Consider the following 17,702-nt stretch of genomic DNA (forward strand, 5'->3'; position numbering starts at 1 on the left):
CATTTTGTCTTGGTTGCGTGTGTTTTTTCTGAACGTGACTATATGCTTTTCTGTTCTGTGCATTAAACTTTGGTTTGCTTGACACTGCAGAGACGTGTGTATCCTCCTCTCTCACAATTCTCATTTGCGTTTGTGACATTTCGAACTGTTGGGGGATTTCTATGGCTTTAGCAAGTGTCAGCTCCTCACCTTTGTCAAGCAGCCGCTCTTGGACACGTTTTTCTTTCACGCCAGCGATAATAGCGTCAATTAACATGTCGTCTGAGTCAGCATATTCACAGTCCAATAATAACAGTCTTAAATCCTTCACAAAATGGTCAAATGTTTCGGTTGCACCTTGTTTCCTCTGTTTGAAACGATGCCTGGCGATCCGCTTGTTTTTTCGAGGTCTGATATATCCGGAAAACTTGTCGAGGACTTTGACGGGGTCATCTTTTTCGCCGTCAGCCCACTCGAGCGTTTTGTAGACTTCTCTCCCTTGTTCGCCAATCCACGTACCGATCCAGCCTGCCTTCTGCTTTGCTTCCAGCGCAGACAGAGGACCGTCGAACACGAAGCTAACGTGGCTCCGAAACCTCTGGAACTCTTGATATAAATCCGCTGCGTCCCAGTCTATTTTCGGATGGTCAAACTGCATCGTCATGGCTACGCAGGTACTTTCTGTACTTGACAGTTTTCTGACACCATGTAATATACTTGTATAGTATGTTTTAAGTTTAGCCGAGCCAGATACGAGGCGAGAGTGTCTTCAGACTTGTTTTATTAACACGTGCGGGAACTCCGGAAGTACCGGTACGGATTGCAGTAGGGACATATTACGCGGTTGCGCAATACATTACAGAGCCGACTCTGGCTCTTCCTGTAAAGTGCGTCTGTGTTATGAGTCCAGTCCAGTTTGTGGTTCAGATGAACACCAGGTACTTGTATGAGTCACTCTCTCAATGTCCCGTCCCTGGATGTTCACTGGTGAGGGGGCAGTGGCGTGGCGTCTGCGGAAGTCCACCACCATCTCCTTGGTCTTCCCCGCGTTGATGAGGAGGTGGTTCCGCTGACACCAGTCCACAAAGTCCTGCTCCAGTCCTCTGTACTCCGCATCATCATCGTCCATGATGAGTCCGATGATGGCAGAGTGGTCAGAGAACTTCTGCAGGACACAGCTGTCCATGTCATGTCTGAAGTCTGCAGTGTAGAAGGTGAAGAGAAAGGGCGCGAGGACAGTGCCCTGGGGCGCCCCCACACTGCAGGTCCGAGTGTCAGACACACAGTCCCGGGCTCTCACTAACAATCCCCTAAAGGGATCGCAGCAGAAACAGTTTGAGAAGCTCTGGTGTATGGACTGGATGGTTAGAACCTTCTGCAGTTTATTCTGTGACTGAGCTGATGTTTCCAGGTCCAGACAGAGCCACCTGTCCTTAAAGAGTGACCGCTCCATACATCATCCTCCAGAGTTTAAAGAACCAGGACCAGATTCAGAGTAAGTCCCAGAAGAACCTTCTCCAAATCCTGTTTCTTTAAAGACGTTTTTCTCAACACCTGTCGCTCCCGTCGCTCCTGTCGCTCCTGTCGGGGGTTTGTTGGCTCTGATGTTCTGCAGTGGACAGAGTGTAATGTTGTATCATTGGTTTGTTTGTCCCACAGAGAGGAGAGCGCAGAGGGCCCCAGAGGAGACTGTGACCTGGACTCTGTTTTCAAGGTTTGTACCAAAAGCGTCACATGGTCAGAAACATTTAGAGGAGATTCCACCTGCAGAGTGGATCCCAGGGCCTGACCTGCTCCTCTGTGTTCTCTGTGTTTCAGCGTCTGGAGGAGCAGGTCCTGGATTATGTCAAACAGCAGCTGCAGAGGCTCCACAGGCTCCTGGCCTCAGATTACCCAGAATGCTCTGAGAGTGAGGAGGAGGAGTCGAGCAGAGAGGCGGTTCTGAACATCACCCTGGACTTCCTGAGGAGGATGGACCAGGAGCAGCTGCTCCAGCGTCTGCAGAACAGTAAAGCCACGTTTACACTGATGCTAACTTATATGTGGCGCCTTAGCAACACAAAGCTAGCAAAGCACGTTAGCAACACAAAGCTAGCAAAGCACGTTAGCAACACAAAGCTAGCAAAGCACGTTAGCAACACAAAGGTAGCAAAGCACGTTAGCAACACAAATCTAGGAAAGCAACAGCTGTTTTCTGTTTGTCGCAGCACGGCACTCTGCGTAGAGGCTTTGCACTGAAGTCAAACATTTTGGGGGCTGAGTACCCAAGTACTGAGAGTGGCTTTTGCACTTGGTTTTCAGCTCATTTGTTATTTCGAGCCCTTTTAACATCTTGTCAAAGGTATAATTCAGGTTTTATATTAGATTTTGTATTTCTTATATTTGTGTAACGTCTGCTGCTCAGCGCCCTGAGCATGGAGCAAACCGTTCCAAAGAACTCTAAACCGGTCTGAGGGGCCGGGGCCAGTCCAAACGTGCCTTAAGAACTCTGTGAAGGTGTGAGGGTCTTGGGTCCAGCTACAACAGAGTGTGGCAGCCCCTCACAGTTAAAGCTCCTTTAAAGTGGAGCTAACCTAAATCAAACACTGTTCTAGTCCCTGTGGTGTTTGAAGTGTCTATAATCCCTCAGAGCATGGACTTTACTCACCTGAAAGCAGCACGTGTCGTGAGACAAACTAGCTTTAGATATTAGGTTTTGTCACGGCGGAGCAGCCGAACAGTCCTCCAGAGGCTTCAGGACCCTCTGTGTGATGGACAGTCAGGTGACCAGAGGGGCGGAGCTCCAAATGCACCATTCTTCTGTTATAATACGAATATGAAAACTATTTACCTTTGGTTTCATCAAAACAATTAGAAATATACACGATCTACATGTCACACTCAACATTTCATAATGTATCTAGGGATGTGTACCGCTACGACGGACCGGATCTGGACTTGTAAAAACGTTTCGGTTCAGGTTAAAAAAAACGAAACCCCGGTGATTCGGTTCTGGACTCATAAAAAAATATAGCACTCACATACTATATCCTTTTTGTTCTAGAATCTAAACCATCTTAAACCTTCCATTGATCGCGAAATTTGCGCTGGACGTAAACACTGCCATGCGCCGCCGTCAATAGCGCACACGGACCCTAATTAGTGACGCACGCGTCTTCCGGGCAGAAGTTAAAGCCGGTGAAATAAGTTTAAAGATGCGAGAGACGGGAGCGCCTGGTACGTGTCGAGCTGCAGAACCGTGTGTCCACATGTGAACATTGAAGTGAAGCCGGTGAGATCGCTGGCTTTATCTGAACTGTTTAAGCTGTGGCCGCCGCGTGCGATGTTGTGATGGTTAAAGGGGCGGGGTCAGCTTGGTCTTGTCTGGGTTGTGCTTTGGGCTTTGTGTAAATATGAATGAAATAACTTAAGTGTTATGTTGTGGTGAGATGTATTTGGCATTAAGTAAATACAAAGGAAAGTCAAAGTAATATTGCTTAATTGCTGCATTCATTAATTGGAGTTTATATTTTGTATTTGTATTCTACAGTTGTTAAATCTGGTCTGGTGTTTAATGCTGCTAATATGATGTATTATTTTGATGGGTTGTGTAAAATATTTTCATATTCTACTTTTGATACTGCTAAGTTGATGCTTTATAGTGATTCTAGTTGACTTTTATACTAGTTTTTATAACTCTGTTATTTTACACTGTTATTTAATTATTTACACTGGTGTTTTGTCTGTTTGAAGGTTTTTACCTGACTTTTGATGCCAATGGATCTGTAACATTAAAGATGGAAATGTGTCTAAAGGCAAAACATTGTATCAGATGAAACAGCTGCTTTGACCCTTGACCCAGACTGACTCTGTCAACAATACTCAACATGCTCTTGTTCCTCAAGTAAAACACATGAATGTGTGTTAACTGTTAGTTAAGCTATAGTTTAGCAGCTAGCTCGTAGCTAGTAGCTTGTGATTTGTAAGTTGTAACTTCTGTTAAAAACTGTGAATAAACCAGACAAGTTGAGTTTATTTCAATCTGCAGTTAAGCCTTGTGTTTGATAGTCGTCCTTGTTCAAGTGTCTTCAACATAATTTAGCCAAGTAGCTTGTGTTATGCTGTTATAACATTATGCAAATATGGCATGGTTTAGGTCCGGACCTAATGAGTCCGGACCTAAACCTAAACCTCTGGATTCGAATCCGGACTTGAACCTGAACGTGGGTTTAGGTCTGCATCACTACTGATAGTCCATTAAAGGACTGATTGTAAACAAAGAGGCTAGTTTGATAGAAAACAAAGAGGTTTAGTTTCTGTTGAAACCAATAACACCTTTTCATTGGAAGGTCCCGCCCAGTGGGCAGGGCCTACCCAGAGTAGGATAAATATCTCTTTGGAACGATTGGACATAAAGTCTCTGACCCATTTGATAATGCCTCCATTAACACCGAGGTCCATGAGCCTGTTCAGTCAAATATGTACACGCATAGAACTGAAAGCTGATGTAAAGTCCACAAAGAGGATTCTAGCATAATGGTCAGGGGCCTGAAGGTGCTTTGCTAAGGTGTTATATAGAGTGATAGCTGCATCTTCTGTACTTCTGACTTTCATATGCAAACTGTTAGATGTCCAAACAGTTGGATATAGACGACATGATGTTTTTACTCACAGTTTGCTCCACACTCTTACATAAAGTGAAGGTAAGTGTTATTGGGTGAAAATCATTCAGTTCAGATGCTCATGGTTTTTTAGGTACAGGCACATTTCATGTGATGAGCTACAGCTGGTACTGGCTGAAAAGGACTGATCAGAAAGGATTATCTGGATTCAAATGTTTCTGATGTTTCAAAGTGTGCGTGTTATAACTGCGAGGGTAAAAGAAGTAATAAAACCAAGATGTTCAATGGTGAAATAAAGTTTGTTCAATAAACAGGAACACAAAGGTAAATGAACAAACACAGACACGACTAAGAAAACAAGTTAAGCGTCTCCAAAAGGTACTAGTCACAGGACAAACAAAACAAAGGCCCATGAACAGAATCAAAGTGACAACTTAAAAGGAGACAAATAACAAACGAACAAACTACAAATGTCTCAAAACACAAAGTCAGTCGCTACCACCACAGCCCTGATGAACGAGAAGACGAATGGCCTTGTGCAGCTGCAACAGGTCCTTAAATACTGGAAGTGGCTGCAGGTGAAGACTGTGGATTGGCCCATCAACCAGAGGAAACAGGAACAGGGAACATTAGAGTCAAACACACAACAGGGAGGACGGGGGCCGGAATAGTGGGTTGAATTTCATAAAATCTCCAGAGCTCTCTCTGCTCTAACTGAACCCAGTGTGTCCAGTTACACGTCTGATGCAGATTTCTCTTTTTACAGGTCTGTGTTCTAAGGTTCAGGGAGAAGTGAAGACATGTCTGGTACAGAAGTTCAGCCGTGTGTGTGAGGGCATCGCTAAAGAAGGAAACTCCTCTGAACTGAAGCAGATCTTCACAGAGCTGTACATCACAGAGGGAGAGGCCACAGAGCAACATGAGGTCAGACACATCGAGACCAGGAAACCGGCCTCTGCAGAGACCGCCATCAAGTGTGAAGACATGTTTAAACTCCCAATCGGAGAAGAACCAATGAGAGCACAGACAAAGGGACCAATCAGAGTCGTGCTGACGAAGGGCGTGGCCGGTGTGGGGAAAACAGTGCTGACTCAGAAGTTCAGTCTGGACTGGGCTGAAGGTAGGACCAACCAGGAGCTCCAGCTGCTGTTCCCGTTCACTTTCAGAGAGCTCAATGTGCTCAGAGACACACAGTTCAGCCTGGTGGAGCTGCTGCACCACTTCTTCAGTCCATCCAACGCTCTCTGCAGCTTCCAACAGCTCCAGGTGCTCTTCATCTTTGACGGTCTGGACGAGTGCAGACTTCCTCTGGACTTCAGCCAAACCCGGGTCCTGAGCGACCCCACAGAGTCCGTCTCAGTGGACGTGCTGCTGGTAAACCTCATCAGGGGGAGCCTGCTTCCCTCCGCTCTTCTCTGGATAACCACGCGCCCCGCAGCGGCCAATCAGATCCCTGAGTGGTGCGTCTCCATGGTGACAGAGGTGCGAGGGTTCGCCGACCCGCAGAAGGAGGAGTACTTCAGGAAGAGGTTCAGAGACGAGCGGCAGGTCAAACTTGTTCTCTCCCACATCAAGAGCATCCGCAGCCTCCACATCATGTGTCACATCCCGGTCTTCTGCTGGATCCTCTCCACAGTTATACAGAAGCTTCTGGAACAAACAGAGGAACCAGAGCTGCCCCGGACTCTCACACAGATGTACGTCCACTTCCTGGTGGTGCAGGCCAAAGTAAAGAACATCAAGTATCACCAAGGATCAGGGACAGACCTTCACTGGACTCCAGAGACCAGGGAGATGGTGCAGTCTCTGGGAAAAGTGGCCTTTGAGCAGCTGCAGAAAGGAAACCTGATCTTCTACCAGTGTGACCTGAGCGAGTGTGGGCTGGACGCTGCAGCGGCCTCAGTGTACTCCGGAGTGTTCACACAGGTCTTTAGAGAGGAGCCAGGGCTGTACCAGGATAAGGTCTACTGCTTCATCCATCTGAGTGTGCAGGAGTTTCTGGCTGCTCTTCACGTCCATCAGACCTTCTTCAGCTCTGGAGAGAACCTGCTGTCCTCATCAAACTCTTCTGAAGAAGCCTTCTTTAGCTCTGCTGTGGACCAGGCCTTAAAGAGTCCAAACGGACACCTGGACCTGTTCCTGCGCTTCCTCCTGGGCCTGTCTCTGCCGACCAATCAGAGGCTGCTGCAGGGTCTGCTGACTCACACAGGAAGTGGCTCTCAGACCAATCAAGAGACAGTAAAATACCTTAAACAGAAGCTCAATGATGAGTGTCTGTCTACAGAGAAAAGCCTGAACCTGTTCCACTGTCTGAACGAGCTGAACGACCGCAGTCTGGTGCAGGATATCCAAAACACCCTGAGAGAAGGACGCCTGAAGGCAGATGAACTTTCTCCTGCTCAGTGTTCAGCCTTGGCCTTTCTCTTACTATCCACAGAATCAGACCTGGAGGAGTTTGACCTGAGGAAATACTGTCCCTCAGAGAAGGCTCTGCTGAATCTGCTGCCGGTTATCAAGGCCTCCACCAAAGCCATGTGAGTACAAACTACACTGTGGCAGAGTGGTTCGCACTCTCAACTCAAAGTCTACCCTAAATCCAAATGGCAGAACATTCCAGGGTAATGTGTCCAACAAAAGCAGCTAAAATGTGAAAACACTGGTACATAAACATGTCCTCGAGGCCATATAATCCTAAAGTTCAACTACACACAGACTTTCATAAGGTCCACTTCCTCCAGCAGCATCACTGAAGCACAAATCAGACTGACATCGGCCAAACGGACCTCATAGTTGACACTTTGTTCACGATCAGGTGTGAGTGCGCTCTAATCTCCCTCTCCGTCCTCAGTCTGTCCGGCTGTAACCTGACAAACAGCATCTGTGGTCCTCTGGCCTCAGTCCTCAGCTCCTCCAGTCTCACACACCTCGACCTGAGTCAAAATGACCTCCAGGACTCAGGAGTGGAGCTGCTGTGTGATGGACTGAAGAGCGCCCCCTGCAGACTGGAGACTCTCAGGTTGGATCAACTACATTTTGCTCTTCCAGTGTTTGTTTGTCTATTAGTCTATTGACATTTCTATTCTATTCATCATAATAACTTGCATTTAAAGTTATTTTTAAGTTTGTGTACTGCTTCAATACTATTACTGCAATGACTATTTCGGGGCATAATAAATAAAAATGTATTGTCCCCAGATTGAGTACTTGTGGCCTGTCCTCTCTCAGCTGTGGTCCTCTGGCCTCAGTCCTCAGCTCCTCCAGTCTCACACACTTCGACCTGAGTCAAAATGACCTCCAGGACTCAGGAGTGGAGCTGCTGTGTGATGGACTGAAGAGCGCCCCCTGCAGACTGGAGACTCTCAGGTGAGACACTCCCATCATGCACTCTGCCCCTTGTTTCCACATGAGTGTAATGCTGTGTGTCTTTAGGCTGTCTGGATGTCTGGTCTCAGAAAGGGGCGGGGCCTATCTGGCCTCAGCTCTAAGCTCCACCCACTGCCATCTAAGAGAGTTAGACCTGAGCTACAACCATCCAGGACCCTCAGCAGAGAGACTGACCGCTCTACGGGACGATCCACACTGCCCCCTGCAGTCTGTCAGGTGAGACAACATTGCCCCCTGCAGTCTGTCAGGTGAGACCACACTGCCCCCTGCAGTCTGTCAGGTGAGACCACACTGCCCCCTACAGTCTGTCAGGTGAGACCACACTGCCCCCTGCAGTCTGTCAGGTGAGACCACACTGCCCCCTACAGTTTGTCAGGTGAGACCACACTGCCCCCTACAGACTGTCAGGTGAGACCACACCGCCCCCTACAGTCTGTCAGGTGAGACCACACTGCCCCCTGCAGTCTGTCAGGTGAGACTACACTGCCCCCTGTGTCTGTCAGGTGAGACCACACTGCCCCCTGCAGTCTGTCAGGTGAGACCACACTGCCCCCTACAGTTTGTCAGGTGAGACCACACTGCCCCCTACAGACTGTCAGGTGAGACCACACTGCCCCCTACAGACTGTCAGGTGAGACCACACTGCCCCCTACAGTCTGTCAGGTGAGACCACACCGCCCCCTACAGTCTGTCAGGTGAGACCACACTGCCCCCTGCAGTCTGTCAGGTGAGACCACACTGCCCCCTGCAGTCTGTCAGGTGAGACCACACTGCCCCCTACAGTCTGTCAGGTGAGACCACACTGCCCCCTACAGTCTGTCAGGTGAGACCACACTGCCCCCTACAGTCTGTCAGGTGAGACCACACTGCCCCCTGCAGTCTGTCAGGTGAGACCACACTGCCCCCTACAGTCTGTCAGGTGAGACCACACTGCCCCCTACAGTCTGTCAGGTGAGACCGCACTGCCCCCTACAGTCTGTCAGGTGAGACCACACTGCCCCCTACAGTCTGTCAGGTGAGACCACACTGCCCCCTACAGTCTGTCAGGTGAGACCACACTGCCCCCTACAGTCTGTCAGGTGAGACCACACTGCCCCCTACAGTCTGTCAGGTGAGACCACACTGCCCCCTACAGTCTGTCAGGTGAGACTACACCGCCCCCTACAGTCTGTCAGGTGAGACCACACCGCCCCCTACAGTCTGTCAGGTGAGACCACACTGCCCCCTACAGTCTGTCAGGTGAGACCACACTGCCCCCTACAGTCTGTCAGGTGAGACCACACTGCCCCCTACAGTCTGTCAGGTGAGACCACACTGCCCCCTACAGTCTGTCAGGTGAGAACACACTGCCCCCTACAGTCTGTCAGGTGTGGGCTCTGGTTCAGGGGTTGGTCCAGGTTCTGGTCTAAACTAGACTTGTGTTTTCCAGGTTGGATCCTTCTGGAAAGCGCTGGATGGTTCCAGGTCTTAGAAAATGTGAGTAGTATTTTATTTGGTACAACTTCACATGTAGAAGACTCACAGCTGTAGATCTGATGTTTTTATTTGAACTTATCGACACATTTAGAGGTTTGACAAGCAGCAACTTCCACAAACATCAGACTGAAACTGTTTCACTGGAGGAACTGTCCAACTTTACATTTGAACTAGGGCGATCTTTACATTCATCTTTATTCTCCTAATCTTACAGGTAAATATGAAAATACCTTATTATTATAAGACAGATTTATGATGGCGTCTTCTTTATCCTGAGCTTTCGCTCTCGTACTCGTCTGTCGTCATGAATTGGACTTGGAAACATATTGTCCTGCTCCGACGCCTCGGCCGCCGCTCACACTTTGCCCGTCTGTTTGTGCTGCAGTTTGTGGCATCTGTAGTCAAGGGGTAAATGCAAAAGAAGAAGTCAGAATCAGAATTAGAATCAGAAAAGGTTTATTGTCACTGAACATAATTCACAAAATAGGAACTTGCTTTGGTGATTCGGTGCAACATCAAACGATGAACAATGATAAAACAACATATATAAGATGAAAAAGCCCCTGAAGGCTTGGGCCCTGGACACGGCAGACGGGACAAACAATGTCTTAAAAGGTCGTGTTCTTGGTGGCAGTGAGAGGAGGCTGTTGCTGCGGTTACTCCTGAGCCCACATTGTTGAGTTACTCCTGATGCCCTGGTCCTCCTCCACCACAGCTCCCACAGACTCCACCCTTTCCCCCGTCACACAGACACATGTATGTTTGAGTATGGGATCAGAACCTGTGACTAGATGGGCTCCATACAAGTGCATATGGTCCTCACGTGGTCCACACGCAGCGGTCACTGCTAATGTTAAGGCTGAAGTCCAGAGCAGCAGAAACACTGAGGAGCTGTGAGTACAATGTGCCTGGGCACCATCGGCTCAGCTCTGCAGACGTCACATGATCTATGCTCTTTTTCTCTTCAAAACTACACGTTTATTACTGTTTATTGTGTTTTTAGGCCAATTAAAGCTGAAAATAAAGAAGAAATAAATAAGTAGGAGTCACTTTTGAATAAGGCTGATTTCACCACTAGATGGCGCACTCAGAGGACATGTCATGTATTAATGTAAGAAATGTCTTTGACTTGTTTTTGTTCATCCTTTCTACAAATAATAATGGATTCATATCACAAAGAGATATTGACGTGTCTCAATCATTATTTAATATGACACAGTCACGTTTGGACCTTTGACTTTTTTAATTGAATGTAAGACACAAAGACATATTGTATCAGACACAAATAAACACTGATATGTTTATGTCTGAGACACAATTAGGCTGCGTTTTACATATTAACTGTTACTCAAGATGTATTAATATATCATTTAATATGAATTAAAGCGCTCCGTGAGGACTCGGGAAATGCGTGTGCCTTGGCGCTTCAGTCTAAAACAAGTCTTAAAAACTAAAGTAAAAAGGGCCTAAAGAGTCTTTTAGTTGGAGCAAAATCTGATCCTAAATCAATAAAGTTGTGTATTTTCCAATCCAACCCAATCCACTTTATTTATACAGCACGATTTACACAACCAGAGGGTTCCAAAGTGCTTCACAGCAGGTAAAAGACTACAGAGGCATAAATAGGATAAAAGTAATGAAATAAGATATAAAAACAAAATCAAATAGAAAATTAAATCAAACAAACACACTAAAATCAATGGAATAAAAATAAACAAAAATATAGCCGCAAGCGGCAATGATCGGCCCTCGCCACGCCGCCGCCACACCGCCGCCACGCCGCAAGAGGAGGGGGCGCTAACGCGCCCCAATTGTCCTTTTATCACGCCTACTGCTGTTCTCCCCTTTGTTTTACCATCAAAAAGCAATTTTATTTTGAATTCTTGGCAAAATGTGCGGCTTTGCCGCACAGACACCGTGACTCTTTGAATGAAAATGTGGATAACTTTTGATGGTCCTGAAGATGAGTCTCACCAAATTTCAGGTTAATAGGGCTGACGCCCTGGGAGGAGTTTGTGAAAGTCTAAAGTGTAAACATGTTCTGGCCCCATTGGAATAACATGGGAGGTTTCGGTCATCGTTACGGCAACGCCATAACAATTATGACATGGGTCTCATTGACTTTTTTGATGGGGATGCTAAAATTGAGTTGTGTGTCAAATTTCATATAATTTCGCAAAACTAAACATTTAACCCCCATATAAAATCTGTAGGGGGCGCTGTGGCGCCAAATGAATTTATTTCACTTCAAGTAGGTTTAGGGCAAAGAGTTTAACAACTGATTCTAATTTGACGCAATTCGGACTTTATCTGCGCAAACGGCAGAAATTTTAAATATGGGAGATTTCTGAAATTTTAGTTACAGTTTGCGGCTTCGCCGCACAGAGACCGTGAGAGGTATCAATGTAATTTGGATAACTTTTGATGTCCCACTCCTCAGTAGCATTTTCACCAAATTTCAGCTTTTTAGGGCCAACGCCCTGGGAGGAGTTTGTAAAAGTACGACGTTTGGAAAAACTCCGAAGTCATGTTTAGCCATTTTTGAAGTAATATGGCCGACATTTGGTTCGGGGGACGGCGTTGCCGTAATAATATTTTTTACTTCTCTTGTCACCATCTACCTCTGCGCCAAATTTCATGATTCTACGATCAGATTTTTTTTGGGTCATTTCCCATCTCTCAATGCATTTTTGGTACATTTGGTGGCGCTGACGCGCCAATTTTTTTTATTTTAGAAAAGGGAAATAGCCAGAATGTAGAGAGGCACGATTTTTAGAGGTGTGCAAATTTTTGTGACTTTTCGTCAATGTTCACTGGGTGAAAAATAGGGGGGTTGGTCCCGAGAAGAAGAAGAAGAAGAAGAAAGAAAGAAAGAAAGAAAGAATAATATTCCGATGCGAAAACAATGTTTCCCATTTTTCAAATATCATAAACTATACATTTTCGGAAAGCGCTCGCGCTTTCCTACCTCATGGTGTGGGTCCCTGGTCACTGACGGGTACTTTCGATAATTTTGAGTGGGCTCCGCCCACTTTGTGTTTTTGGCCCTCTATACAGTAATAATGTTCAATTTTTGCATTACATGCTTATATGCACGGAACATGCAAGAGATGGGGAACGTATTCGTGAGCTACTTAGCGCAAATGAGTGCTTTATATGGGGATGACGACCGCTTCGCGGTCGTCATCCCAATGTAAAGTGCTCGTTTAGTGCGCACTTTTGCACGGGCTTCGCCCGTTTACAACGGTAATGTTCCATTTTCCTACAACTAATTAGTATGCACGGGGCGTGCATGAGTGGAGGAGTGCGTTAGTGAGTGTTTGGAAGTGGGCGAGCGCTTCGCGCTCGATTTCGTGCGCACTGCGTGCGCACTTTCGCAGCCGTGCTTCGCACGGCCTTACGAGATTAATAGGCCTCTCGCAGCTTGTGGCGCTCGGGCCTAATAAAATAGATAAAAAGGTGCTGCCCTCCCAACACATATAAAACATACAATCAACACACTACATGGAGTTAAAAGCCAGAGAAAACAGATGTTTTTAGAAGCGATTTCAAAAGAGGCTTTTCTTATGGGGAGTGGCACTTTGTTCCACTGGAGCTGCCACTGCAAAGGCTCGTTCACCTCTGACCTTTAGCCCGTGGCACTGCCAGGAGCTGGTCAGCTGACCTGAGGGAACGGCTGGGAGTGTAGGGGTGTAGCAGCTCGGAGAGGTCAGGAGGGGCAGGACCATTTAATGCTTTAAAAGTAAATAAAAGAGTTTTAAAATGAATCCTAAAATGGACGGGCAGCCAGTGGAGTGAAGCTAAAATAGGAGAAATGTGCTCATATTTTCTTGTTCCAGTTAAAAATGTTGCTTGTTCTTCTACAATCCATGTGTGTGAGAGACTTAAGAGGCAGTAGACGAGTCAAAGGAGTCAAAAGTCACTTATTGGTGAAAGAAGAAGGCTAAAGTTCAACAATCTGGTGTCTCCACAACATAGTAAATGTGCTGTACTTTGACTTGATAGAATCTTGTGTTTTTACAGCCGTGTGTCACGACCGGCTCGTCTCGCTCCGTGAGGACTCGGGAAATGCGTGTGCCTTGGCGCTCCGGTCTAAAACAAGTCTAAAAACTAAAGTAAAAAGGGCCTAAAGAGTCTTTTAGTTGGAGCAAATATCCACACTGTGTCCACGGACATCTCCCCTGAACACCACGCCCACTTTTAAACTGTCAATCATGTCATCTCAACGTTCATGTTTATAAATGAGAATTGATGAGAACAAATCTGTCTTTGAATAAATGTGGATTTTGAGAGGCTCCAAAGCAGAATGTGGAACGTCTGAAAAACATCCACATTCACAGGTGAAGAAAGCACAGTTTAGGTCGTCCACCAATGATTTATTCACAAATATATAAATGCACATCTCATTTGACCTGCATCAATCCATCAATGTGTCTGTCACAGTGAGTGTGATGCTCTGAAGCTGTGGACCACTTTAAAACACTATTCTGTAATATTCATATTGAAACTGTCGTCATGGAATTAAACTGGAGCCAAATTCAGCTTTGTGTTCTTCATGTTTTATAAAGGCTCAAGATCAGACTAAACTAAGGGTCAAAAACATGAAACATAAGAAGATCAGATCGGTATCAGATCGGTATCGGATCAGTATCGTAAAGAACAAACATTAAAGATCAGTATTGGATCTGGAGCCGCACAAACTGAACGTCCCAGTTCAAAACACTGATGAGGTTTTGAGCCAAACTAAACATGCTGAAGCTGATCACACATGAGCTGAGCCTCCAACCACCTCATTATCATTGATTTACCTTTGAGAAGAAACAGGACTTTCACACTTCATATTTACTCTCACTAACCTGTTTAAATCATCACATTTTAAATGTGTCTTTGTGTTTCAGATCACTGTGAGCTCACTCTGGATCCAAACACGGCAAACAGAAGACTCCATCTGTCTGAGGACAAACGGACTGTGGAACTCTCTTTGTCAGAACAAGTTCCAGATCATGAGGACAGATTCACACACTGGTGTCAGGTCCTGGCCTCCTCCGGCCTGAGGGGGCGCTGTTACTGGGAGGTGAAGTGCAGGGGGAACGTTGATGTAGCAGTGAGTTACAGAGGAATCAGACGGAGAGGAAAGAGTGAGAAGTGTGGGTTTGGACTCAATGATCAGTCCTGGAGTCTGAGGTTCTTGAGAGGAAAATATTATTTCATGCACAATGTGAAAGAAAGACCTGAGTTTATGTCAAGTTTGAGAAGATATAAGCTGTCATCTCAGTTATCTCCAAACACCTCCAGAGTGGGCGTGTTGCTGGACTCTGAGGCTGGAGCTCTGTCCTTCTATCAGGTCCTCTCTGGTGGAGAACTGTCCCACCTCCACACCTTCAGCTCCTCCTTCACTGAGCCTCTGTTTCCTGGGTTTAGACTGAGGAGGTTAAACAGTTCAGTGTCTCTGGTGAAGCTGAGCACACAGCGCCCCCTGGAGGACTGACACTTCAGGTCCTGTTAGTCTGGTCTCACCCCAAACACAAACACATTTAGAAAAAACATTTAACTTCAATGAGCATTTTATTATTCATATTATTTTGTCAAGATTATTTTAGTGTTCGACGAATCAAACAATTATTTCTGTTTTACATTGGAACGCTTCAAAAAGGAATTTGTCAAATCTGACTAAACTCTCATGGAGTCAGAAACTGTCACTCATTCTCAAACATTTTATCATTATTATTATTATAGTTTTATGTTTTCAAAAGTCCCAGGACAAAATGGTATTTACTCCCTGAACATTTGTGATGAAATGTTTTGCTTCATGTTTAATAAATGTATTTAATATTTCTTTGATTTTCAGGATGAATTGACTGATGATGGTTGACATTTTGCTGATGATGTGATTTATAATAAAAGAGGGTTTCATAATAATCACTGGATATTGTCTCTTTTTCCGACCATTCTCTGTGAACCCTAGAGATGTGTGAAAATCCCAGTAGATCAACAGTTTGTGAAATACTCAGACCAGCCCGTCTGGCACCAACAACCACGCCACCTTCAAAGTCACTTCAATCACCTTTCTTCCCCGTCCTGATGCTGCTTTGAACTGCAGCAGATCCTCTTGACCAAGTCTACAGCCTAAATGCATTGAGCTGCTGCCGTGTGATTGGCTGATGAGACATTTGCGTTAACGAGCAGTTGGACAGGTGTACCTAATAAAGTGGCCGATAACTCAGCAGCGTCCACACAAAGAGCCCTCATTACAGGGGTCACCTTAGACTGTATTAGATCCTGTTTAACCGTGTTGGTCAGAGATCCTGGGAGAGACTGGACACTCTGTTTAGATCTTCTTTGGCTACAGCAGATCTGATATTTGGCACAGAATTCACACACAATGTTCTTCTTTCTCCACGAACAGCGTTAGAAAAGCTCTGGTGGAGAAAGGTCCATCTCCTGTTCACAAGTACATATCTGTTATTCCACGTGGGAGAGTTGTGCGCTTGAACTTGTGTTTGAAGAGGAGTTTTTCATCAAGAAGGACCTGCAGATGAAAATGTCCCACTCACGTCTCAAGAGGAAGTCAAGACCACACAACTTTATCAATATTAAACTGTGAATATAGTAGCAGAGAGAGCGCACTGGACTTTAGTCGCTCCAGGTCCATTTATTTTTAGTTCTTTTCTTTATTTCTGAGTTTGGATTTGTGAATATGACATTTTTCCAGAATGACCAGAAGGTTTATAATGTAACGTTTGTTCAGATTGTTGTAAAAAACCAAAGAGCTCGTCTCGAAACGGAAAAGTCAAGTTTGGGTGTTAGATTTATGAATGAACCTGACACGACATTTCCAGAAGGTGGCAGTGTTGGGACATGAGCAGAAGAGTTACTGTTTCAGACTTTGACTGACAGAATGTACCACGTGTGTATTTATATACCTGTGTGAGTATTTGGGGGCGTGGCCTCTGACCTCACAGTCCAACAGTCCACTCGTTTTCATGGTCTATGGGTGTGACACAGATTCTGCTCAGCTTTGATTTCACATTTTAGAGACGTTTATGGAGTTTTAAGGAGCAGAAAAACCAAGAAGCGACACAACGTGAGTGACTTTAATCCACCGCCTCTTTTATACCTCTTTTATACCTCTTTTATATCTCTTTTATACCTCTTTTATATCTCTTTTATATCTCTTTTATACCTCTTTTGTATCTCTTTTGTATTTCTTTTATATCTCTTTTATATCTCTTTTATATCTCTTTTATATCTCTTTTATACCTCTTTTATATCTCTTTTATACCTCTTTTATATCTCTTTTATATCTCTTTTATACCTCTTTTGTATCTCTTTTGTATTTCTTTTATATCTCTTTTATATCTCTTTTATACCTCTTTTATACCTCTTTTATATCTCTTTTATATCTCTTTTATACCTCTTTTATATCTCTTTTATATCTCTTTTATACCTCTTTTATACCTCTTTTATACCTCTTTTATACCTATTTTGCCATCACAAGACTTAAAGACTGAATCTCTCTGAACATAAATGAGATGGTGGAGCAAAGGTCAGAGTCTCTTCTTAAAGAATTCCAAAGGTGCAAAAGGAGGTTCTGAGCTCACAAAAAGCCTGAAGAAGATGATTGTGGACACGTGTGAGTCTGTGGATCCAGAGACCAGCAGTCTCTCCACTTACTGGGGGACGTTTGACACAGAGTTGGACAGAAGAGCGATAAGACCCCAAATAAAAACCATGAGACGGCTCGTGTGGAAATCAGCTCTTTTATGTGTGTTTCTTTATTAAACATTTGGTCATTTGAACTGTTTTGGTGAATAAATGACGGACTTTAGATCTTTGAAAAGATGAAGTTACTGATTGTTCATTTGCTGAGGTTCAATAGGGCGGAGCACGCCTCAACCGCCGCTATCGCACTGAACACAAGGAACTGTTCAAAATCATATTCATCCCAAAGAGATGGATCATTCTCAATATTGAGGAGGAGAAATGTACTTTCATTATTTGCAACATCTATAACGTGTGAATAAATGATCAGAATTGAGAAAGGAATCCCAGGGGGCGTGTCTAATCGTAGCAGGTGATTTCAAACATGCACCAAATGATTTAGTGGATCAAATACCTCCCAGAAGAGTTTTGACCTCCACATTTAAAAGCACAGAAGGAACGAGCGACTAAATGTGACGGACATTTGGCACTTTCTAAATCTGATATCAAGGAATATTCTGGGCATAATTCCAATCGATCAAAGTGTGTCATAATTATGCC

At 45.1% G+C, this 17,702-nt stretch overlaps 2 protein-coding genes across 2 annotated transcripts in view; both read left to right on the top strand.

Moving 5' to 3' along the window:
* Positions 1-641: 641 nt before the first annotated feature.
* Positions 642-17,702, top strand: part of LOC140355733 (uncharacterized) — a 31,826-nt gene continuing 14,765 nt past the window's right edge. The window contains 6 exon segments of the mRNA XM_072440392.1: positions 642-653; positions 1,798-1,987; positions 5,347-7,114; positions 7,429-7,596; positions 7,806-7,943; positions 8,010-8,171. Of these exon segments, the coding sequence (XP_072296493.1) occupies positions 642-653; positions 1,798-1,987; positions 5,347-7,114; positions 7,429-7,596; positions 7,806-7,943; positions 8,010-8,171 (2,438 nt within the window).
* Positions 14,277-15,193, top strand: LOC140355948 (stonustoxin subunit beta-like). Its single transcript, XM_072440611.1, has one exon. It carries the CDS (start codon positions 14,320-14,322, stop codon positions 14,926-14,928), a length of 609 nt encoding a protein of 202 aa, XP_072296712.1. The 5' UTR covers positions 14,277-14,319; the 3' UTR covers positions 14,929-15,193.

This window comes from Eucyclogobius newberryi, unplaced genomic scaffold (genome assembly GCF_026437365.1).
Source record: "Eucyclogobius newberryi isolate DKJ021-1_F unplaced genomic scaffold, fEucNew1.0.hap1 SCAF_12, whole genome shotgun sequence".
Taxonomy (NCBI): domain Eukaryota; kingdom Metazoa; phylum Chordata; class Actinopteri; order Gobiiformes; family Gobiidae; genus Eucyclogobius; species Eucyclogobius newberryi.

Excerpts from the sequence above, each read along its gene's own strand:
- LOC140355948 (XM_072440611.1), top strand. The coding sequence starts at position 14,320 with ATGTGTCTTTGTGTTTCAGATCACTGTGAGCTCACTCTGGATCCAAAC.